General features: G+C 43.9%; 1 protein-coding gene across 1 annotated transcript in view; it reads left to right on the top strand.

The window, feature by feature from the left end:
- RAD21 (RAD21 cohesin complex component) overlaps positions 1-24,111 on the top strand; it is a 205,049-nt gene that overhangs the window by 67,934 nt on the left and 113,004 nt on the right. Inside the window, exons 3-4 of the mRNA XM_069220648.1 lie at positions 12,869-12,998; positions 21,341-21,440. Coding sequence (XP_069076749.1) covers positions 12,869-12,998; positions 21,341-21,440 — 230 coding nt within the window. The remainder of the gene's footprint in view (positions 1-12,868; positions 12,999-21,340; positions 21,441-24,111) is intronic.

Genomic DNA, 24,111 nt, shown 5'->3' with positions numbered 1-24,111 from the left:
GAACTAGATCAAAAGCGGGCCCAAGGTCCACAAAAGCAACATATACATTTTTTTGGGCAAGAAATACATGCTTCTAATTTAATTGAGGCAACCGAAAGACTTGATCCACACTACTAGTTTTTGGTCGAAAGCCAGCTTGAAGGGGAGACAACACCTGATTGGCGTCAACCCACTCCAACAGCCTATCAAGAACCTGTCAATAAGGCTGATTGGTCTGTAATTAGTAGGAGAACTCATGCCACCTTTCCTATAAACGGGTATTATTTCGGCCCTCTTCCAGGTGTCAGGAATGGGGTCGCCAGCTACTACAGCATTAGATACCATATTTATGTAGCTGGTCCAGATTATCGGCTCAGATTTAAATAGGTCTGGTATTTTATTAGGACCAGGAGCTTTAAAAGATTTCAGAGAGACAATTGCAGCACTAATTTCACCCAAAGAAAAGAGGATTAGGTCATCTGTTACTACCCGCCCCATGCTCTCCTATCGAAGGGTTGGGTACAGACTGCCACGGAGAAGACGAGTCATAATTAGATATGCCACTAGGTGGAGCATATACTTTGGAAAAGTGGTAAACCCAGCTCTCCAGTTGAATATGATTATAATAGGAGCTCCCTCCATCACTGGTGGACTGGAAAAGTACCTTCCAAAAGGTCCAGTTATCATTGAATCTAGTTGCTTCAAGCAAATTCTGCCAAACTGTATCCTCCCAGGTTTTCTTTGCCTGCAATATAGCCATATTATATTTATGCATGGCTGTAGGAAGTTGGCTCTGTATGCACTATTTCAAAGTAAGGAATAGTATGCACAGAGTCCAAGGGTTCCCCTTAGAGGTAAGATAGTGGCAAAAAGAGATAATACTAATGCTCTATTTTGTGGTAGTGTGGTCGAGCAGTAGGCTTATCAAAGGAGTAGTGTTAAGCATTTGTTGTACATACACAAAGGCAATAAATGAGGAACACACACTCAAACAATTCCAGGCCAATAGGTTTTTGTTATAGAAAAATATATTTTCTTGGTTTATTTTAAGAACCACAGGTTCAAATTCTACATGTAATATCTCATTTGAAAGGTATTGCAGGTAAGTACTTTAGGAACTTTGAATAATCACAGTAGCATATATACTTTTTACATAAAACACATTTAGCTGTTTTAAAAGTGGACACTTAGTGCAATTTTCACAGTTCCTGGGGGAGGTAAAGTATTGTTAGGTTTTGCAGGTAAGTACACCACCTACGGGGTTAAGATTGGGGTCCAAGGTAGCCCACCGTTGGGGGTTCAGAGCAACCCCAAAGTCACCACACCAGCAGCTCAGGGCCGGTCAGGTGCAGAGTTCTAAGTGGTGCCCAAAACGCATAGGCTTCAATGGAGAGAAGGGGGTGCCCCGGTTCCGGTCTGCCAGCAGGTAAGTACCCGCGTCTTCGGAGGGCAGACCAGGGGGGTTTTGTAGGGCACCGGGGGGGACACAAGTCCACACAAAAAGTACACCCTCAGCAGCGCGGGGGCGGCCGGGTGCAGTGTGCAAACAAGCGTCGGGTTTCCAATGGGAGTCAATGGGAGACCAAGGGGTCTCTTCAGCGGTGCAGGCAAGGGGGGGGGCTCCTCAGGGTAGCCACCACCTGGGCAAGGGAGATGGCCTCCTGGGGGTCACTCCTGCACTGGAGTTCCGATCCTTCAGGTGCTGGGGGCTGCGGGTGCAGGGTCTTTTCCAGGTGTTGGGATTTTAGGGTCAGGCAGTTGCGGTCAGGGGGAGCCTCTGGATTCCCTCTGCAGGCGTCGCTGTGGGGGCTCAGGGGGGACAACTTTGGTTACTCAGTCTCGGAGTTGCCGGAGGGTCCTCCCTGAGGTGTTGGTTCTCCACCAGTCGAGTCCGGGTCGCCGGGTGCAGTGTTGCAAGTCTCACTCTTCTTGCGGGGATTGCAGGGGTCTTTAAATCTGCTCCTCTGAAACAAAGTTGCAGTCTTTTTGGAACAGGGCCGCTGTCCTCGGGAGTTTCTTGTTCCTCTTGAAGCAGGGCAGTCCTCTGAGGATTCAGAGGTCGCTGGTCCTGGGGAAAGCGTCGCTGGAGCAGGTTTCTTTAGAAGGCAGGAGACCGGCCGGTAGGACTGGGGCCAAAGCAGTTGGTGTCGTCTTTTCTTCTTCTGCAGGGGTCTTTCAGCTCAGCAGTCCTCTTCTTGTAGTTGCAGGAATCTAAATTCTTAGGTTCAGGGGAGCCCTTAAATACTAAATTTAAGGGCGTGTTTAGGTCTGGGGGGTTAGTAGCCAATGGCTACTAGCCCTGAGGGTGGGTACACCCTCTTTGTGCCTCCTCCCAAGGGGAGGGGGTCACAATCCTATCCCTATTGGGGGAATCCTCCATCTGCAAGATGGAGGATTTCTAAAAGTTAGTCACTTCAGCTCAGGACACCTTAGGGGCTGTCCTGACTGGCCAGTGACTCCTCCTTGTTGTTCTCATTATTTCCTCCGGCCTTGCCGCCAAAAGTGGGGCTGTGGCCGGAGGGGGGCGGGCAACTCCACTAGCTGGAGTGCCCTGCGGTGCTGGAACAAAGGGGGTGAGCCTTTGAGGCTCACCGCCAGGTGTTACAGCTCCTGCCTGGGGGAGGTGTTAGCATCTCCACCCAGTGCAGGCTTTGTTACTGGCCTCAGAGTGACAAAGGCACTCTCCCCATGGGGCCAGCAACATGTCTCGAGTGTGGCAGGCTGCTAGAACCAGTCAGCCTACACAGGTAGTTGGTTAAAGTTTCAGGGGGCACCTCTAAGGTGCCCTCTGGGGTGTATTTTACAATAAAATGTACACTGGCATCAGTGTGCATTTATTGTGCTGAGAAGTTTGAAACCAAACTTCCCAGTTTTCAGTGTAGCCATTAGGGTGCTGTGGAGTTCGTGTTTGACAGACTCCCAGACCATATACTCTTATGGCTACCCTGCACTTACAATGTCTAAGGTTTTGCTTAGACACTGTAGGGGCACAGTGCTCATGCACTGGTGCCCTCACCTATGGTATAGTGCACCCTGCCTTAGGGCTGTAAGGCCTGCTAGAGGGGTGACTTATCTATACTTCATAGGCAGTGTGAGGTTGACATGGCACCCTGAGGGGAGTGCCATGTCGACTTACTCGTTTTGTTCTCACCAGCACACACAAGCTGGCAAGCAGTGTGTCTGTGCTGAGTGAGGGGTCCCCAGGGTGGCATAAGATATGCTGCAGCCCTTAGAGACCTTCCCTGGCATCAGAGCCCTTGGTACCAGGGGTACCAGTTACAAGGGACTTACCTGGATGCCAGGGTGTGCCAATTGTGTAAAACAAAAGTACAGGTTAGGGAAAGAACACTGGTGCTGGGGCCTGGTTAGCAAGCCTCAGCACACTTTCAAATCAAAACATAGCATCAGCAAAGGCAAAAAGTCAGGGGATAACCATGCCAAGGAGGCATTTCCTTACAATGGCCGTCTTGATCATCTCTTGTGAACACGTCGCAACCGCTAGCCTTAAGGCCAATTTGTCCCTTGAGCAATCTTCATTAAACCACTTTTTTGTGAATGGAATTAACCCTCATGGATGTAGCCTTCCTCTAGAAAATGTCTTGTACTTCAGGAACCAGGGTTGCAGGAATACTGAGAATTGGACTATCTCCTACCTCATGTTCCTCTTACTTGGATAAAGCGTCAACAAATAAATTATAAATCTCCTTGTACAAGTATGGATTTGACATTACCTTCGGCCAGGTTACTCGTTTAGAATTAATTCCAATAATGGCACCGGCACCATGGTAAAACAGTAGTTCTGTGACCTCAAAAATACATCACCAAGGAGTAATATTTAAAGAATTATGGTGGGAATCGACCCTCATGTCTTCCAACATAGGCCATAGTCTAACATCAACTAATAGGTAGTCCATTACACTAGTAGCCTGGCCGCCCTTGAAAGTGGGGGCATTACCTAGATCTGAGGGCGTACGGCCATTACAAGCCCTAAGCCCACGCTTGAAAGATAACTTAACTGAAGGGCAGAGCATGAACAAGTATGCAGTCGCCTTCCCATCAGTTGTGGAATACCCCAGTATTCATCCTCATCCGCAGTCAAATCGCTACTTAAAAAGAAGGTTCAAATGAACAATTGAGATCACCTGCAACCACTATATTAAGAGAATGATGCAATGTGTCTATGAATTCACTCCACTGTGCCAAGGTCTGAGCTTCTACACCACACTGATCTAGACATTGATTTTTGCAAGCTGAAAGCCTTGCTTAAATTTAAGCTGTATACCTAAATTACAAGATGAATTGATGTTTAGGGCTGTATGAGTAGATTGTAAGTTCTTATTTAACAATAAGAAGAGACCTCCCTTAGCCCAACCACTACTCCCTGCTGCGGGCTGGGCTCCCATATTGAGATAGAAACCCGTTCAAAAAGACTTGGCCTGTTGCCCAGGTCTCCTGAAAAATGCATCTATCATGCTGATTTATGTAAGTGGTCACCTTGGGGTTAGTTAGTTTTGCTGCCCAGCCAAGTTCCAAGACAAGACCGGTAACTTAGCTCTGTAACCTTTAAAGCTGGTCTGACAGCTCAACCCCTTTCCCAACCTGACTGGCTCAACCAACACCCCATCCCCGCCAACATAGCCCTCTGGTATAGATGCTATTTTGAATTCATTAGGTAGTGAATTTTGTTTAGCTAAGAACAATTGTTGGCATCCAATACAGGGACATCCGATTGACTGGGACCATACTTACAACTGCCCCCTCCCACACCCCTTTACGGGTGGTAGGTGTGGCACTATCTGGTGCAGATAGTTTTAACCTGGTGCCCATGCCTCGAGGGTTTCTGAAATAACAGGTCCGCAATTCAAAATCAGTGAAGTTGGTCGCTAACATCTTGCCAGTGAGGAGAATTGAGATATAATAATAATTTGACCCTTGCGGGACTGTATTCGGTCTCTACAATATATGCTGTAATAGGGGTAATTGCGCTAAACTTTCAGCCAATAAATAACCTTATTTGGGAATCCTGATTTTCAAATGACCCTGGTGATAGCTTAGGCTCCCCCACTATAAAAATGGTTCTTACTGACCTCCCCACCCTGAACCTGTTGCTTTAGTAAAGGTGGTCTTACATCTAGCAATTGCTGCTGAAAACCTGATGCCTAGTCTGAGCCCTTCAGCATTCTCAGTGCCACATTTCTGTCCAGCTCCTGATTACAGGCCCCCACTTGTGGGGCCTATGGAAGAAGAGCGGATTGATCTCTATCGGGGCACTCTGTTCTATCGGCGATACTCCCAGTTACATCTTGGCTGTACTTATGCATGTAAAAACACACACCCACCACAAAGCACCAGCCTCTTGAATTCGTCCAGTCTCTGGTGCACAGATGCCAGATCAAAACTAGGAGGAGACCTCATCAAGCATTCATGTCCCAACTATTTGGCGGCCGGGAGCTCATCAGTGGTCAACCAAGTAGATACAGAAGCAGCAACGTCGTAGGTTTCCCACCTTCTCCGCCAAAGGGCCAAAGCGATTAGTGCACAGAATATTCCGACCACAATAACGCTTAGGGGAAAGCGTGAAACCTTCTCTTTCACACCAGGACGTTTGTCATACTGCAGCACAAATGAGCCTTCACACTGATTGGTAGCCAACACAGGGAGTGGTATTTCGGTAGTAAGTTGAACTGCTTCCTTTAGCCCAGCCTTGCTCTGGATCTCAGACTGCTGGGAATTTTTCTTAAACATATCCGGAATTTTTGTGACTTGACTGCCACTATTTAGAGAAGTTGTAGCATTTGTGCTCAAAACGACCTCCACTTCTTCAATCGAAGTATCTTATGTTCTTTAGGGTGCTACTCTCTTTACAACCCAAAAAAATGGTTTTATTGAGACTTTTCATACATTTTTTTTTTTTCTACACCACTGGTATGTTGAAGAACTTCTGCAGCTTTGTGCTTACCCCATCACCACTAGTGTGACAACATAAATAATCTTCCAGTAATGTAGTAAGAAATGGCCGTATCCAAGTCCTGACCCACTAATAAACCTCAATTCTTATTTGAATAATGGGGTACCCAGCCTCTTCTGGACGAAGCTTCCGCGCTGCGATAACTAACCGTGGTTTAATAGCGCATCAACAGGTGAGGGACCAGGCAGCAATGCAGGCTGGGAGACTTAGTCCCACACCATTTTGATGTAGTCTGTTGGGCCCATAGAGGTCCAGGAGTAAGCTTATCCCGTGCTGAGATAACTAACCGTGCTTTAATAGAGCATCATCTGGCGAGGGCCTTAATTGGCCACCCTTTCGTCTCAGTTTCTGAGCCGGAGTGGATTGACTAATTGCGGCAGCACTGGCATTGACAACCTTAAGCTGAATTGTGCATATACTGTGGCAAGCTATCCGCCACCGCCAGGTCAGGAAAAACTACTTTATTAATGCCCCCCTTCCACCATAACAGTTCTCCACATGCTCACAAGTGCTCACTTCCTTTCCTTACGTAAGGGTTTTTAATGACAATGTTGCAAAGTACATTAAGTGCACATAGAAGTCACGGGGTGTCTCAGCTATTAATTTTCGGCTAGATGGGCCCCCAGAAAGTGAGAACGTGGACTACTTCCACTGGCTCGCTCTCACCTGGTGCTCCAGAAGGGGTCAGCCTATCTCTCTGTGCCCTGTGCTTCTGCCCGAGTTAAACACCCTCTCTCTCAAGTAAATTGCCCACGGGCAAGGCAGCTCTCTTCCTCATTAAATAAAATAGTAGCTAGAGACGACTTCATGAGCCAAAGCATTTCTGTTTTCTTCAATCAACCGCGTCGTCCAGCCGCATCCATGACCCCGTGAATGTGCTTCCGGAGGAGGGGCAGTCCTATTAGTCAAGGTACACAGACAATGATTCATCAGTGGCTGTCTACATTTCTCCACCCCACAGGTCCTTGAAGCAGCAGTCCGCAGTAAGCAGCCGCCATCAGTTTGTGTATGCAAAGAGTGGGCAAAAATAGCCACCTCCACTTCCTGTTGCTGGGGCCCCGCAACTTTCTCCGATTGAAAGCTCATTGTGGCTGCTGCGCAGCTACGTGTGCCACATGTAACGCGAGTGGCGTCCAGGGTCACTCACACGTCGCAGAGCGGAGGAGATCCCCTGCCTGAAGCCCCGAGGATAAACTAGAGTTTCAAAAGTGAGACAACTTGGTCTTTGCGAGCTATTATGAGATGTTCGTGTACAAAGATGAAGATTGACATAGAAACGAAAATACATTTCTGCAATGCACGAACTTGAACTCGAGCGGGGATGCAGCATTTAAAATGACTAGCGGATTTATCTACTACTTGGTCCCTCTCTGAGGAGTAAATGCCATGAACAAATAGTGAGAGAGAATAAAAGCGTGACAATGGAGGCTGCAAGTGAGAAGCCTGTGGGTGGTTCTAACTCCGCAAACTACCCAACAGGTCGCTAAGCGACAGGGCCAGTGCTGTCTAGGCTCGACCTTTTAAAAAAAAAAAAAAAAAAAAAAGTGTCTTAATAGAATGGCAAATTACTACAACATATCACCCATTTATGTGGAGGGTTAGTCCATTTTTTCCATTTTAAAAATGCGGGTTTTTTTTTTTTTTTTTTTTTGTAATGCTCAGCCTGGATAATGTCCAGCCCACACATCAGCTATTCTGTTTTTTGCAAGTCTAAGCACGTTTTGTTAGATAGGATAGTGGAGGCTGGTATGGATATGGAAACCAACAGTACTGTGGTGGATGAACTGTTGAAGGTTGGTGTGAGGCAGAGTTCTTCACTGAGAAGCTCGGGGCTGCTGGTAGCTCTCCAGCTACCAGCTCCCCTATGTGTACTAAATGTGGCAAAAGAATAAAATATCTTTAAGGTTCAATTTTAAAAGTTAGTTCCCCCCTACGATGTTGGGGGGGTGGGTCTTAATACTGTTTTTCCTTCGGTGCTAGTGACATTGCATATATGATTGCTATGGCATGTAGATACATTCAAAATAGCATTGATTTTGTTTTAAAAAACACTATTGCTGGTGATCTAGCCTGATGCACTGAGATGGTCACTAGTAGTAACTGTAAGGAATTGAGTAAATAGAGTGGATTTTAATAAATTACATGAGCAGAATGAATAAAAAAAAATCCAGTTGGTAGAACCGGAGATAGGAAATTTTAAAGCTTTAGGTGAAAATGGTGCCAAGAAGCACGAATCACTAGCTGTGGATATCTATTTGTGCCAACCACGATGGAGCTGGGGTTGCAAGTCCAGTCGCTCTTACTGAGGCAAGAGGTCAGCAGAGTGTCAGTCCTTCCTGGCAGTCTTCCACAGGCTCATAAGTGTACTGAAGAGTTTGTGTCTGAGGCTTGCCTGGGCTTTCCTCTGAAGTAGGAGACGCTTCTAGAGTTTTCCCCTTGAAGTGCACAGGTTTGTCTTTTCCTGCCCTGGTGGCTCGAGACTAACTTCAGAGTGTGTGCAGCCCCTTGGAGGCAGGACACAGCTTATTCAAGTGTAAGTCAAGCTTTAGCACTGGTAAAATGCACAGAGTTCAGTGGCCAGCAAGAATGCCTGGGGACGACCCAGCAGGAAGGGTTGTCGTACAGTAAAAGTGCATGGAGTTTTGTCTGAAGTGGTCACATTTGTCTCACTGATAATTTGTTAGGTGCTCAGGATATTTATTGAACATTAGGTAGCTCTTATAGATATTGTTTGAGAGCTCATTGTATGCTGATGTCTCCAGAGGCTGCCCGGTAGTGCGTACTTTTCCAAGAAGGGACTGTGCCTTGCTTCAGCATCCTCGTCTTAGGAGGAGGAAGATAAGCTGTTGTGGACATGATTTGTGTACAGACCAGAATTCAAACATCTGTTACCCCAAGCGTGAACCTTGCAGAGATTGTACACTTATTCACAAATACAAAGGTAAATAATTAATCAAATGCAAAGAGTTTATTATTAAGTCAGGGTAAATCTAGCTCCTGTTGATGTTTAACTTGTGTAGCAAACTCCGCATGTCAGTGCAGCGCACCTATTCATACATGTGTCTTATTTTCATTTAGGACTTTAATGATGGTTCTTGCTCCACACATTTTCATAACTTTAAAGTAATTGTCCACAGAGCTTAGGGATGGCCAGCTCGTTTTTCATAATGTTCTAATATCAGACACTGCAGCTGGAAAGCTGTGACAGTCTCACTAGTGAAGATCTTCCTTCTGCATAAGTGTAGTTAGTCTCCAGCATAGACCAGAGTTCAGGGACTTCTCAGCCTAGAGCAGTGTCTTACATGACTGTTATTAACTCACAGTAGCTTGATCCTGGCTGGTCCCCTCAGCCACTGCTCCTTTCAAAGGTCTTTCCATGTGTCCAGTGAAAGACTGAAAGGACAGCAAGCTTCAAGTGAAATATAGTTTTTGGAATGATGGTAACCAATGCAGCGCTCACTGCTGTCTGCTCCTGTCCGATGAAACAGCTGTTTTAACGTTCCATCCCTCCAACTTGTTCTCACTTGTTTAAGTAGTGTGCGATGTCCTGCTCTGTAAGAGGAAAAAAAGTATGGTGAAATATGTGGACTGTAGGGAAAAAATTTACTTGGCTGTTAAGTTAAACTATGTGGGATGGGGCATATTCCAGAATTTGGACTTTCGGTAGGAGAGGGATTGTCCACCTGATATAACGTTCTTAATGTTTGGAACCAAACTAAGCTAGCAGGTGCAGAAGGCGCAAGTTGTGTGTGTGTGTGTGTGTGTGTGTGTATATGTCTATATATATATGTGTGTGTGTATATATGTGTGTGTGTGTGTGTGTGTATATATATATATATGTATGTATGTATATATATACAGGGAGTGCAGAATTATTAGGCAAGTTGTATTTTTGAGGATTAATTTTATTATTGAACAACAACCATGTTCTCAATGAACCCAAAAAACTCATTAATATCAAAGCTGAATATTTTTGGAAGTAGTTTTTAGTTTGTTTTTAGTTTTAGCTATGTTAGGGGGATATCTGTGTGTGCAGGTGACTATTACTGTGCATAATTATTAGGCAACTTAACAAAAAAAAAAAATATACCCATTTCAATTATTTATTATTACCAGTGAAACCAATATAACATCTCAACATTCACAAATATACATTTCTGACATTCAAAAACAAAACAAAAACAAATCAGTGACCAATATAGCCACCTTTCTTTGCAAGGACACTCAAAAGCCTGCCATCCATGGATGCTGTCAGTGTTTTGATCTGTTCACCATCAACATTGCGTGCAGCAGCAACCACAGCCTCCCAGACACTGTTCAGAGAGGTGTACTGTTTTCCCTCCTTGTAAATCTCACATTTGATGATGGACCACAGGTTCTCAATGGGGTTCAGATCAGGTGAACAAGGAGGCCATGTCATTAGATTTCCTTCTTTTATACCCTTTCTTGCCAGCCACGCTGTGGAGTACTTGGACGCGTGTGATGGAGCATTGTCCTGCATGAAAATCATGTTTTTCTTGAAGGATGCAGACTTCTTCCTGTACCACTGCTTGAAGAAGGTGTCTTCCAGGAACTGGCAGTAGGACTGGGAGTTGAGCTTGACTCCATCCTCAACCCGAAAAGGCCCCACAAGCTCATCTTTGATGATACCAGACCAAACCAGTACTCCACCTCCACCTTGCTGGCGTCTGAGTCGGACTGGAGCTCTCTGCCCTTTACCAATCCAGCCACGGGCCCATCCATCTGGCCCATCAAGACTCACTCATTTCATCAGTCCATAAAACCTTAGAAAAATCAGTCTTGAGATATTTCTTGGCCCAGTCTTGACGTTTCAGCTTGTGTGTCTTGTTCAGTGGTGGTAGTCTTTCAGCCTTTCTTACCTTGGCCATGTCTCTGAGTATTGCACACCTTGTGCTTTTGGGCACTTCAGTGATGTTGCAGCTCTGAAATATGGCCAAACTGGTGGCAAGTGGCATCGTGGCAGCTGCACGCTTGACTTTTCTCAGTTCATGGGCAGTTATTTTGCGCCTTGGTTTTTCCACACGCTTCTTGCGACCCTGTTGACTATTTTGAATGAAACGCTTGATTGTTCGATGATCACGCTTCAGAAGCTTTGCAATTTTAAGAGTGCTGCATCCCTCTGCAAGATATCTCACTATTTTTGACTTTTCTGAGCCTGTCAAGTGCTTCTTTTGACCCATTTTGCCAAAGGAAAGGAAGTTGCCTAATAATTATGCACACCTGATATAGGGTGTTGATGTCATTAGACCACACCCCTTCTCATTACAGAGATGCACATCACCTAATATGCTTAATTGGTAGTAGGCTTTCGAGCCTATACAGCTTGGAGTAAGACAACATGCATAAAGAGGATGATGTGGTCAAAATACTCATTTGCCTAATAATTCTGCACTCCCTGTATATATACGTACACACATATATATATGTGTGTGTGTTTTTTGTTCATGAGGAAATTATGGCTGCTGTTAAACTGTCCCAGAAACAATAACTAATGGGTTTAAATTGTGCACACTTCATGGGAATCCGTTGAGTCTGGCATAAAGCTATTGAACTGGAAAACGTGCATGTGGCATTCAAGATCCGGCGAGGTGCAGAGCACTGTGCAACCTGGAGATGAAGAAGATGCTGCAAAATGCCAAGTACAAAGAATTGCCAAACTCCAGGCAAAGTTATGAAAGATTGATCCATTTGTTTTTTCTGGAAGGGACTAGGGACAAAGGGGTGATTTTAAAAATGAATAATAATAATTCTTGTAATTTTTAACAGAAACCGTGACCAGTGGCCTGAGTAAAGTGCTTTGAGAGAGATCATAACCGATTGGAAAGCCTTAATTATTTTACAGATTCAACCAGTGAAAGTAGAGGGCCAAAGTCATTGGACCACAAAGAGGGATTCCGGTCAATTAATTGTTGCCCAAAAAAGCAGTACATTAGTTTTTTCACTGTTCATTGTAAGAATGTTTTTTTCATCCAGGAAGATACTGCACTTATACATGAAGGAAAATTAGACTGAACTTGTGCTGGACTATTATTGCTGGAAACAATGATGTGTATCATCCACTTATGGCACTACATTCAATCCAAATGAACTTACCAAGGTTTCCAGGAGAGTGACCAGCACGGAATAGGGTGGGCGTTATCCTTGGGATTCTCCGTATTTGAGATTAGTAGGGGTGTGTAACTAAATGGAGTGAAGGGGTGAAGTAAATGAGTCAATCCAGAGCAGTGTCAGAAGACATCTTCATTCTAACTATATTTTCTTTTGTATATTCTTGCCAGTTCTGCCCCTCTCTGACAATTCTCCTTCTGGTCTGCACTTCTTCCCTCATTCCATTGACCCACCCATAACAGGTAGTACCAACCGGCTTTGCCTTCCTTCCGAAACGTATCTTAACCATTTTGTTTCCCACAAACGTCTTCTCCTTTAACTTTGTCTGCCCTGCCCACCTCTGCCTTCTCGGGGCTGTGATACCATCTCTGCAGTATCACCTTTATAGACACACCTGCCCTTGTTCATTGATTCCCATCTAGCAATGTGGCCTGACACTAACCAGCAGATAATGACCCCTCCCTGATCTAGGCAATGCCCTTTCAATGTTCACTTCCGCAATGATCTTTGCTTGACCAATCGGTCCTACTCAAAGCCACCGTTTACTGCACTTTCTCAATCCGACATGAGAACACCACTCCTACCTTTACATTAGTTTGCATTCCTAAGTTTTGAAGGAAAGACAAGTGACACATAAAGATGTGCTTTTATTTTAGTAACTTTGTATACAGTATGAACCGACCCTTACCGCATTTTGACGGGGTGTTAACTTTATCTCAAACTTTTTTTTTATTATCTCTTGAAGGTATACTTTTCTAATAAAATGTGTGTGGTCTTTACAATGATTTTTAGGTGAAGATGGCATTGCGGACGTCAGGACATCTTTTACTGGGAGTAGTACGAATTTATCACAGGAAAGCAAAATATCTTCTTGCTGATTGTAATGAAGCTTTTATTAAGATCAAAATGGCTTTTCGTCCAGGTATGGTTGTAAGATTATTATTGTTATTATTATTATAATATATAAATAAGGTTTTTTGTTTTTGTTTTTTTTAACTTGTACTTTTGCTACTTATTTCTAATGTGAAGTTGACTCATTTTTACTGTGGGCATACATCCCACAGATTAAAAGAGAATTGCTAAACTATAAGCAAATATTTGTTAAAAAAAATTATACATGTGTTTTTAATGCTTGATCTTTTTATTTCTTTGTCCGAATCTTTTCTATTAACAATACATTGTAAACCTATTGCGATTTGTGGTTGTTATTATCAATACAAGATGCTGCTTGTCTGAATGCTACTCTTGTAATAATTGGCAAAGACCTTGGTTTTGGCTGCCTTAATTGGTCCACTGTGATAGTTGCGGTTGGATGGGAGGAAAAACAACCGTTATTCAGATAAGATTGGCAATGCCCCTCTCTTAAGCCTCTCAAAGCAATTGCATTAGGTAGATTGAAAAGGACCTAATCCTGTTTATCCCAGCTTAAGTTGGTCATTCGGGTCGATCTCTCCCAAAACAATGTCTGGTAATTAAGGAAGGGCAAGGCCTCCGTTTTATTGAGCCTTTATCATCATAGATTGGCCAAAAGATGTTACGGGCTTCTCGGCGCCTTGTAAGAACTTCATGTGCTTCACTCGTTCAACTTGAATGCTACATTAATCAGTTTGAGATCCGTTTATGAGGTTGCTCAGACCATCCTCCATTTTGTCACTAAGGGGCTCAAATGCATTCTGTTTTCCCCGATGATGAAACCATTAATAACATTCACTGTTCTTTAGAAACTTTTAAATTTGATTTGGTATTTTTGTATGATTTTGTCAATCTTCTTGCAGCAAATCTTTAGTATTGCATTTTATTTGGAGCATTCGTACTGTGCTTCATACTGCTGAGGAAGCTGCAAAGTGCTTCAATCGTCATTGGTACTTGGCTCTTCTTTGGGGAGGTGTAGTTAAATGTAAATCACATTGGGGAGATGTTGGTTGGGGTGTATAAGGTTCGAAAAAATGCTCAAAACAAGATGCAGTTACGTCACTGGAAATTTGTGGACTTTTGTAGAGTTTGAGGAGTTGCATCCCTACAGTTTGTAAAGATTGCAACCAATAGATTTTCCAGTGATGGAAAGAGTTAGGCCGTTAATGTTTATGAATCTGGTGGGGATTGTCAATGCTCTTTAGTCTGCCCAGATTTTAATTCTAAGGCTTGGCTGTCTGGACAGAGGAGGTGATTCTGCCAGTTTCAGTCTTTATGAACGACTGTGAAGTCAATAATGGAGCCAGCCTCAAGCACAGAGATTGTTCGGCGATAGAAGTGAAGTTTTCCTTGTAAGACTATTTGTCTAATCACAGGGATTAAATGTGATCTTTCCATTTACTGGGAGCCAATGTAGGGGAAAAAGGACTGGTGTGATATGGGTTCGACTCTGAATGTTATGGAGCTGTCTGGAAACAATTGGTGCAAAAAGTACATGCAAGAAGCATGTCCTCTTCCGTACTGTTCGTCGGAAAAAATAGAGGTCAGTATACTGGGGGTGAGGGGGATCATTTGCCTAATGGCACACGCAGTCCCATGGCATGCCTGTTTTTAGGAGCACTTTCTAGTCCCTCTGAGGTGGCAGGGTACCAACAACAAACAGTTTGATGCAGCTAAGGCATGGCACAAAAGTAGAAAGTATACTCCCGTTGTTGTATTAGATTGACAGATTGGGCATCGAGGTGTGACCAGCTCAGAACTGATCCAGTATTCAGTCACAGTTGCAAGGTGCAAAGTTAATAGTCTGAATTTAAAAAATAAGCCTTTGTTACATATTCTATGCAGTTAATATAAAAATCTGATAGTTCATGTTCTGGGGAACACAGCATCACTTGGCTGCAGCAGCTTTCGACCAAAACCTTGTTTTCAGTAAAAACATTATCACCTCCTGGGCCAAGAGATTCTTAAGGCCTGTTAATTTTCAGTTTAGGTAAGCTTGTTATTCAGGCATTTGTGAAGTGCTCAGGCACTTAAGGTTCACATACTGAGAGAGTAATGATTAATCATAAGTCTGTGTTTCTTTTCAGTTCTTCCCTTAAATGCTAAGGTTGGCCTCAATTTGCCTTGTGTTTGATCTGATATTCATTTCAAAACATGTAGGCGCAGAGTGGCATGAGGTAAATGAAATATTTTCTATAACTAAACCATTGCTGAGCATCTATGAGTTAGGAGTGAAAACGAAACTCATGAAATTCTGCCCTTCCATACCTCAAAGAAAGCCATGTTGAATTTGTTTAGGGTATTATTGACACGTGTAGTGTTTTAGGAGAACGTCCATTTTTGTGTTGGTGACATGCTTTATGCAAAATGGTGTGGAACTGTGTTCAGTTCTGCAGAGGAATCCACAAGTGGGACTATCTCTTATTCATTTTTTTTCTCCCCTTTTTGGGACTAGAACTGGGTCACTGAGCGCACAATATGGATGCACAGATAAGTGAAGCTCTATGGTTCTAACCCAGAGTTTGTGGTCTCCAATCAAGTCACTTGTGCCTTGGCAGGTCATGAACAGGATCGACTTGGCCTGCATGTTAATCTCATTGTCTTTATTATGGGTATGTTTATCTTGTTTTAGTGTTGTGTAATATGTACATGGCTTTGCCTCTCATGGTAATATTTTTTTTTTTGCCATCATATATCTATGGTTAGGCATCTTCTCTAGAAGAAGAGGGTGATATTCTGAAAACATTTCGAGTGCCTAGCTCTCCAGCCAAGCAATGAGCCGAAGGCTGCTTTATTACCTAGCTTCCTACATGCTCTGGTACCCTTTTTAGGTCTCTCCTGAGGCAGTGCATATGCACTGTCGCTTCAAGATCTATTGTAGCTCCAAAAAAACAAAAAAAAACACTGGAAAGACTTATTACGCAGCATTGATTTATGCCAGTGGTTCCCAAACTTTTTCAGCCTGCGGGTCCCTTGACCTTTTGGCCATTGGCTGCGCCTCCCCGTTGTCTCACTCTGTGACGGGTGGGGAATGTAAGTCAAGGCACCGGAGCACTTCAGTTTTTCTCCCTGAAAAAAATTGGGATGAAGCCGATAAAGCGCTTATGCGACGGGGACTTGCCTTGAGTGACTTGGAGTGTGCACTGCCAGTAACCTGCTTCTACAGGCTAGTGCACAACATTTTTGTCACGCTCTTTCTGCGATATCGCTTTCCTCTTGCTCCTGGCAAAAAAAAAAAGCATGTTGTGATTTTTGATATCGGATCCTGCAGCACCAAATTTGCAAGTCCCACACATGACCAGACCTGATTCCGGCCTCAATGAGAGAAATGCATTCTCACAATTCTTTCTTCTTTTTTTTTTTTTTTTTTTTTTTTTTTTTTAACCTTCCACTTTCATCTTAAATGTTGGCATGTATGTGATTTCATGATTTCCTGCTTTTCCTGAGCAGCTGCAGAACTCTGACAGCCATTGCACTCCATGGGGGGTGAGAAACCTTTTCAAGCAACTGCCACAATCTGTCGGGATGAACCCCAAAAGTCACTAAATGAAGCAGTGCTTAACTCTGGTAGCTGAAAAAGTTGCCACTTGGTGTGAATATTCCAGTTTGCAGTGGAAAATGCTGTGTGTAGCAGGTAGAGCATCGCGGGTGGTCTTCGCTTCAGCACAGACAAACTGGCAGGGCAACACACTGTCATAACTGTAGGGCAAAGATATGGTCGGGCATTGCAGACAGTCATTGCTGGAGCTTCACCTTGGCAGACATCACTAGCTGTCGTTGCTGAAGCCTGAAGTGCAGTACTTGCAGTGACCGTTGTCAGACGGTTGCTGTAGTGTGAAGAGTGATTCACTATCTCTTCGAATTGGTGGGTGTCACTGGCGGCAGTCTCGGTGTGAACGAGCTGGGTCAGGAATAGTTCAAACCCTCAGGATACCTCTATTTTTTCAGAGGAGTGCACTCTGTCAGCCAAGGGTCCAGGACCTGGGGAAGCACATTTTGGGGATCAGTTACTCCGTCTAGGAGAGGCCAGTAGGGCTCCGGCAGGTCCAGTTGCAGCAGGTCAGTTGGGTAGTTGCAGGGAGTTTGTTGTGTCCCTATAGCTTAGAACAGAAGGCCAGTCATGTAGCCCTTGGAGTCTCTCTGGTTGACGTGGGCTTAAGGGGCAGTTCTAGACTTCCTTTTATGGTCCACAAAGAAGCCCTTCTGAGACTTATGCAAGTACAGAAGTGATCTCATGAGTGGATCAAGAGGTCTCATATTTTGTTATGTTTATGCATTGGGGTGACTCCCCACATCTGGTTCAGAGAAGTTACTCTTTCCCCTGCCCAGTCTCCAGGTGGTCTAAGGTGACAGTTTACTGGTTACACTTTCTTTAAGAGTGTGCTGGAGACAGCACTTTGAAACGTATGTGGGGACCCTCCCATCCTGATAGGATGACCCGTCCTGCCAATGACTAGCCCCCCTTTGTCTCACTGTTTGGGGAAAAATACACAAAGGCCAACTACACCTAGTTGTGTGACACAGGCAGAAGACACCAAATAGTTAGGACAAGAACATGCCACCATCTAAAAGTGCAATTTTCAGAATTGTGTCTTGAAATCTGTCTTCACCATTAAAGAGTGTTTTAAATTACAATTTGAGTGTAAACATGACTTTCCTATTTGTTCTCCATACTTATCTCTTAATTATAGTAGGGTAGCTCCGTGCTATCATATGGGAAAGATGGGCCTTGCAATAGTGAAAAAGAAAACATGGTTTTTCACTACCAGGATATGTAAAGCGTAAACCCACATGTCCTATTTTTAAAACGCAATGCACCCTGCCGTATTAACACTCAGGGCCTGCCTTAGGGGTAACTAATGTGTTAAAAAAGAAATTTTAGGTCTGACAAGATTAACTGCCATTTCGACCTGGCAAAATAAAACTGCACCACAGGCTGCAGTGGCAGGCCCAAGACATGTTTTCAAAGGCTATTTTAGTGGGTGGCACAATGAGTGCTGCAGGCCCAGTAGCATTTAATTTACAGGCCCTGGGTACATAAAGTAACATTTACTAGTGACTTAAAGAAAAAATGTTCCAATTAGATCTAGGCCAATTGTACTGTAATTTAGAGGGCCAGCACAAGCACTTTAGCTCTGGTTAGAGTCCTAATACCACAAAAAATGATTTCAGCGAAACAGGCTGGGTGAAGGCAACACGTTTGGGAGACTACCATCGTAGTTAGTCAAGTCTGACAGTTTCCTATTTGGAGAGAAGAAACATCTTACTCAACTAACAACGTCAAACAGGTCACACTGGGAGGTAACACTTAACCCGATTGTGTCAGTTGTTAATTACAAGTAAGTATAATTGAAAATAGGATAGATATCGACAACAAGCAATGCCTAACAACATTTGGACTAAAGAAGCAACCCCAAGTTTTCTAGCGATCTTCAGTGTGGCATTGAGGCCTGTGGCAAATATCGCATACAAGGGTTGGCTGCAGTCAGTTAGGATTTTTGTGATGGTACTGTGGGATGTTTTCAGATGTAACATGTGAAGCTATAACAAAACAAAAAAAAAAGTTCACAGGTGCCCAACTGACTTGCCACTCATTAGTAGATGTTTCCCTCTCTCAGTGGAACTTGAATAGGGTGGTAGTTGGTGAAACGTCACCGACCGTATAGGGGCAGTCACTGGAGACCAAGCTACTTCAGTTTAGTAAGCTTAGATTTACACCATATTTACAGAAATGTAACAGTTGGACCAGATGATTCCACCTGGTCACATTCAGGGTGACCTCCATTCGAAGGCATAGCATCCCAACAGTGTATGTCCATTTCTAGATTCTGCAGGACTAAACAAAGTCTCAGGGGAGGGGGGAAGGTTGATATATACAGGCACCCCATGTGCACCATGGGGAGGGTCAGGCATAGTACAAGCTCACCGTTCTCAATGGTGATGGAGTCTCTCCTGGATCCAGGTATCATTGTGCTACGTTTTGCTTCCTCCTCTCAGCTTGACTTGGGGGTGACCTCTTGTCTCTCTACAAGGCTCAGCCTGCCCCACCTAATTGTTAAGGAAGGTGTACTTTGGTGGGCTGTGAAGCAGGTTTTTCCTCATGACCGGGTCATCCTTACTGTTAAGCAGCCAACCAGGAGTATTCTTTCACAGCTCCAGCAAAGGGGTCTCGGTGCTTGTTGGATAATTGCCCAGCCTGGAGAGGGACTGGCAGTTCAACATAGTCCTGTTCCTGGTTCTTTGATCTTATCACTTGCCCTAGTATGCAGGTCCTCCTAGGCTGTTGAAAGAAGTACTTATTAGAGAGTCCCCTTATTTATTGTTTCTTCATGGCCTGGCCAATTAAATGCTCAACTTTTTTTTAATTTTTTTTTAAATTTTTTTTTAAATCTTGAGGGGACCCTTCAGACCTTTGAGGGGGAGTGGATGGAAGTGATGTCCATTTCATTCAGCCTTTCTGCTCCTTTGAGTCTGTTTTGGCTGAGGTGCTATGCAGTGCTGAAAAGCTACTGACAGATATCTGCATTTATTTTGGAAAATATCTTCCTAACAGGAAAGGGGAGGAGACGGGGTGCTTAAAGCTGCATCAGAGGTGCTCTGGTGGGTACCCTCCTTCCACTCACAAAGCCAACTGGATTTTGGGTGTAGACTGATGTCCAAGATGGAGATTTATATTTCCAGCCTAGTTTCTATTAGCCACCATCTTGTGTAGCACATTCATATGGAGTCCAGTGGACACAGTTTACCAACCCAGATTTACAAGTATGTGAATGTCCCAGACATGAGATAGGTATAGGACCTCAGTTATAGAAGACTTAACAGATTTTATGGAGCTGGTAGGTCTACTCTGCAGAGATGCATGTAAAAAGGAATATCACAGGCCGGTCAGCTTTTTGTTGCCTCGAAGAGATACTAGTCACCCTCTCCAATAAGTGCAATAAGCAACCTTGACATCAAGCTTTGTTGTTTTCCAACAGTGAAAAGGCAGACTCGCCAAGTGGGCTTGTGTGAATATCCAGGTCACTGGATGGTTGTGAGGGAGAGAAGGGTCATAAAGGCTGACCAGAAAAACATTACTACTTCTACCTAAGAGAACAAGTTATTTAGATAGTCTGCTAAGCTACGAACCACTCCACAGAACCCTTGTTCTCATCAGACTGTAGGCGCAGGGTATTGCACTTAGCCATGGTGTCAATTGCAGCAGTTGCGCTCCAAGGGAAGTAGGCATAGTGTGACCTTTTGGTTCCTCCCTGCTCCCCACCCCTGTACTTATCGATGCAGCTGTATTGACAGGTGATGCGTGTGTTTGGATACATTTTAGAAATTGTTTTTTGTAAATTAGGTTTCTACCCCGTGGACTGCCTACATCATTTCTCGAACTCCCTCTATGGTGACAGTCCATATAGACTCTAGGGAAGCTGTAGGAAAGGTGGTAAAGGCACCTGAAAGGAAAAACCGAGGCAACGGTTTTAGGTCACAGAAACTGACCAGAGTGAAAGAAGCCAGAGTAGTGCCAATGTTAAGAAAAATGTCCCTTCTTGGACTGGCATCTGAAGCCTCTGTGGGATTCAGTAGCACTTGACATGCCTTGAATTTGGTTTGTAAGGCATACAACAGATTGCCAACTCGTCCACAGTTCTCCTGAATGTTTCATTTGCAATGAGAATGCTCAGCATAGTCTCATCTTCACAATTGCGGACATGCACTTTGACCCATGCCTCAGTATACACTTTTTTCCAGCCACTGAAAAATGAAGAAGCATTCAGTCTTCACTCACCGGAATGGCAAAAAAGCACCCTATGGCCATCCTAATGAAAATTGACTTGACCCAGACCTGTTAGTTGGGTTCCTGAACTGGTGTATGGTCTCCAGTCCCTTAAGGGACATCAATAACAGGGCACCTGGAACACCAGGGACCATTTGTTCTGGGTAAAGTTCTAGGTGTTGTTTTGTTAGGATACTTTGACACCCTTTTTCCATCCTATACACCCAAGTTGTAGCAAAATTTGGTGCATTTGCCTCAGACCATTTTCTTTGCTTGCCTGTGTTTTGTGCTAAAGTACAAGTTTGTAATTATGCTCGATGTGCAGTGACAGAGTACAGAAAGTGAAAGACATATAGAGTAACTTGTACTGTGATTTTATTGCTTGTGAAAATCTGATGTTTGGTTAGCAACATGATCATATTATGAAAGGAAGTGATTTTGTTCAATGTTCCATTTTCATTCTTGGTGACAGTTATTGTTCTCGTCTGGTAGTATTCTCGTGAGCAACTTCAAACATTTTTAGTGGCATCTTTGAACCTAGAAATTATGATAATAGGGAAGTTAATTATTTGCCTGGTTACTTTTAGGTGTTGTTGACCTACCCGAAGAAAATCGAGAAGCTGCTTATAATGCAATCACACTGCCTGAGGAGTTTCATGATTTTGACCAACCATTGCCTGATCTAGAGTAAGATATGACCTTGGCTGCTATTGTAGTACTTTAACATAAAACATGATTTTTCTAGAGTAAATGCTGATGAATGATAGCCTTTATTTTAATTCTATGTAAGTCTTAATTTTTACTAATATCCATGTGCATAGGCAAGTAATGTCCACCAATCAAGTGCTAAATTGAACGTTGTTGGTTGAAATGTTTGCTTTTATGTAGTAATGTATTGCCATCTCTTTAGTTGTCATGTGCATACAATCGAATACAATTGTAGTCACCAAATATATGGCTCTCAAGAAGTCAACAAACTGGTAAATGATTAATAAGTGTTCACAATGGCTGGGGACGTAGCTAAACTGACCCTGGCAGCAGATGTGTACTGCTGACTCTCTGGCCACTTGGCCCTGTTGCCTCCATTATCCTATGCGGATTGGCAGCCAAAAAAGTTGGTGAGGGAACTACTGGGTGAGAGAGTGAGTAAGGGGCAGCAGCGATAACTGATTGCAGGAAGCTGTTGAACATGCACCGAAGATGGCATAGGCTTGGTGAAAGTGGATGGACCCAGACTGCAGAGATTATCCTGATTGACTGTATGCATCCCACCCCTGAGTCCATAATCCACCCACCCCCCACAAGCCCCCTGTCCCTGCTTGGGGCTCTAGTTTCCTAAGCTAATGTCAAGGGGTTGGGCAAGGAAAAATGTGATGACATTTTCTCTTCTATTGCATCTACAAGGAACTGCCTTAAGATTAAAATTGGCACTGTACTGCTGGGTAACAGAAACTAAAGCAACAGTGGCCAAGTGGTGCTATTCGCAGGTAAATTGCAAAAACAGATGGACTTCAGGAAAAGAGAGTGCTACTTTGATTAGAAAGCAGAGGATTTAAGGGTGAGCCGTGCTTAATAACTTAAGGATTGTGGGCTTGTCAAACTATTGAGGGCACTTGCATGGTAACATACTTGAAAACCTGGATTAAACAAGTAGTGGCACAAGAATTGCTTGTGCTGTTTTCCATTGAAGCAGGCCCACAAGATTTCAGCAAGGCCGTTGCCGGTGACCTCTGACGGCACTGACAGCAAAGCTGCTTCTCTTCCAAGAGACATCACATTCTATAATAGTTGAGGGTGAACAGTCACTTTGCATTAGGAAGCCCCTTTTTGTTTCATAATTACCCTGCAGCTGTGCAACAACAACCCCCCTCATTTACTGAAATGGGAGAGTATGTGGGATGGGTATAAAGTGTGCATTGTTTGTCCCAGCTAAACCTATATTAATGACTGAAAAGTAGATCCTGTTCTTCACAAGATGGGCAGAGTAGCAGAGGACAGTGGGAAGTAGGAAATCAGAGCTTGTGTGTTCTAATTCAGACATGTAGGTGGTGTCCGGACAAGACTATCAGTCTGAGATGTCCTTTGCAATTACAACTAAAAGGAGAGCAAGCAGTAGAGAAGCTGCTTGCAGGACTGATGAGGAACACTTCATGCCCAAGGAGACGTGGGGCTTGGTGGGGGCAGCTTATGATGTAGTCTGATATTAACTGTTCAGCACTGGTAGTGCCGCCTTTTGTTAAATTATGTTTCTGATGGATACTTTGAACTGCAGATTCCTCAACTTTTGAATATTTCCCTAGGCATTAGACTGGATCCAGAAACATTTTAAGCATTATCCTTAACCTTGGTAGATGTCAGTGGGACTCTGACAATGACGCGGGGAACCACATAAAGGCACTACTTGTGGATATCAGTCCCTTCCTTTCTTTTTGTTTTCTAAACTTTTCTCTAAAAATTGTTCAAAAATCTAGTGTGCAAGGGAAACTGTCACCTCCCGAGACTACAGGGTTTAAGCTTTGTAGGGACTGTCACAGGCAAATGACTGTAAAATACCCCCACTAGGTTTGCATGCAGTGCCTGGATTTGGAGTAAGACTCCAAGGCCTGTGCCCTGATGAATCCCAAGGCCATTTGGGGCCCTGAGGCAAAGCTCTACTTTGCCATGTACAGGCATACTCTTTCAAGTCATGACAGTTTGGATGGAAGATCCTGTTACCAAAGTAGTTTGTGTCCGTTCATCTCAGTCAAAGAAAAAACATAAAAGGTCCAGGTGGGGCTCTGTCTTCAGTCACTACTCTTGACCTCCAAAGCAGTCAAAAGGGTGTCAACATGTCTGCCATCTCGTTCCTGAATATCTTCCACCTCAAAGCTGATTCTGACACTTGTCCAGAGCCAACCTAAATTTGACTGTCATTGATGCCACAGCAAATCATATAATTCTGTGAAGCCATACTGCAGGTTTCTGATGGATACAACTAACTATGGATTCCTCACCTTATCAATTCTCCCAATGTGGCAGCATTCAATGGAAATTTTCTTCCTAGCTCCCCACTTCAAGGACATCACAATTGCACGGCTCCGCACGCAACTCTATTTGTCATTGTGGCAATAAGAAATCCTCACCGGCGTGCTGACGTCGGTTCCCTTTTTTCCATGCCTTCGACGCTAATGCTTTATTCCTACCTCTTGGCAGTTACTGTTTCGAGGAATTGCTGTAGCGCATTACAATGTCTTAAACGAAAAAATCGTGACTTAAGCCTTGTAATGAATGCAGGGGTCGCATGTTGGTGACTGATCCTCATGAAAATTGCTTGTGGTGCCGGAGCTCAGACTACGACGTTGAGGAGTGCGTGTCCTGC

This window comes from Pleurodeles waltl, chromosome 2_2 (genome assembly GCF_031143425.1).
Source record: "Pleurodeles waltl isolate 20211129_DDA chromosome 2_2, aPleWal1.hap1.20221129, whole genome shotgun sequence".
Classification (NCBI taxonomy): domain Eukaryota; kingdom Metazoa; phylum Chordata; class Amphibia; order Caudata; family Salamandridae; genus Pleurodeles; species Pleurodeles waltl.
Note: the sequence above shows the minus strand (reverse complement) of the source record. Positions and strands in the feature narration are given on the sequence as shown.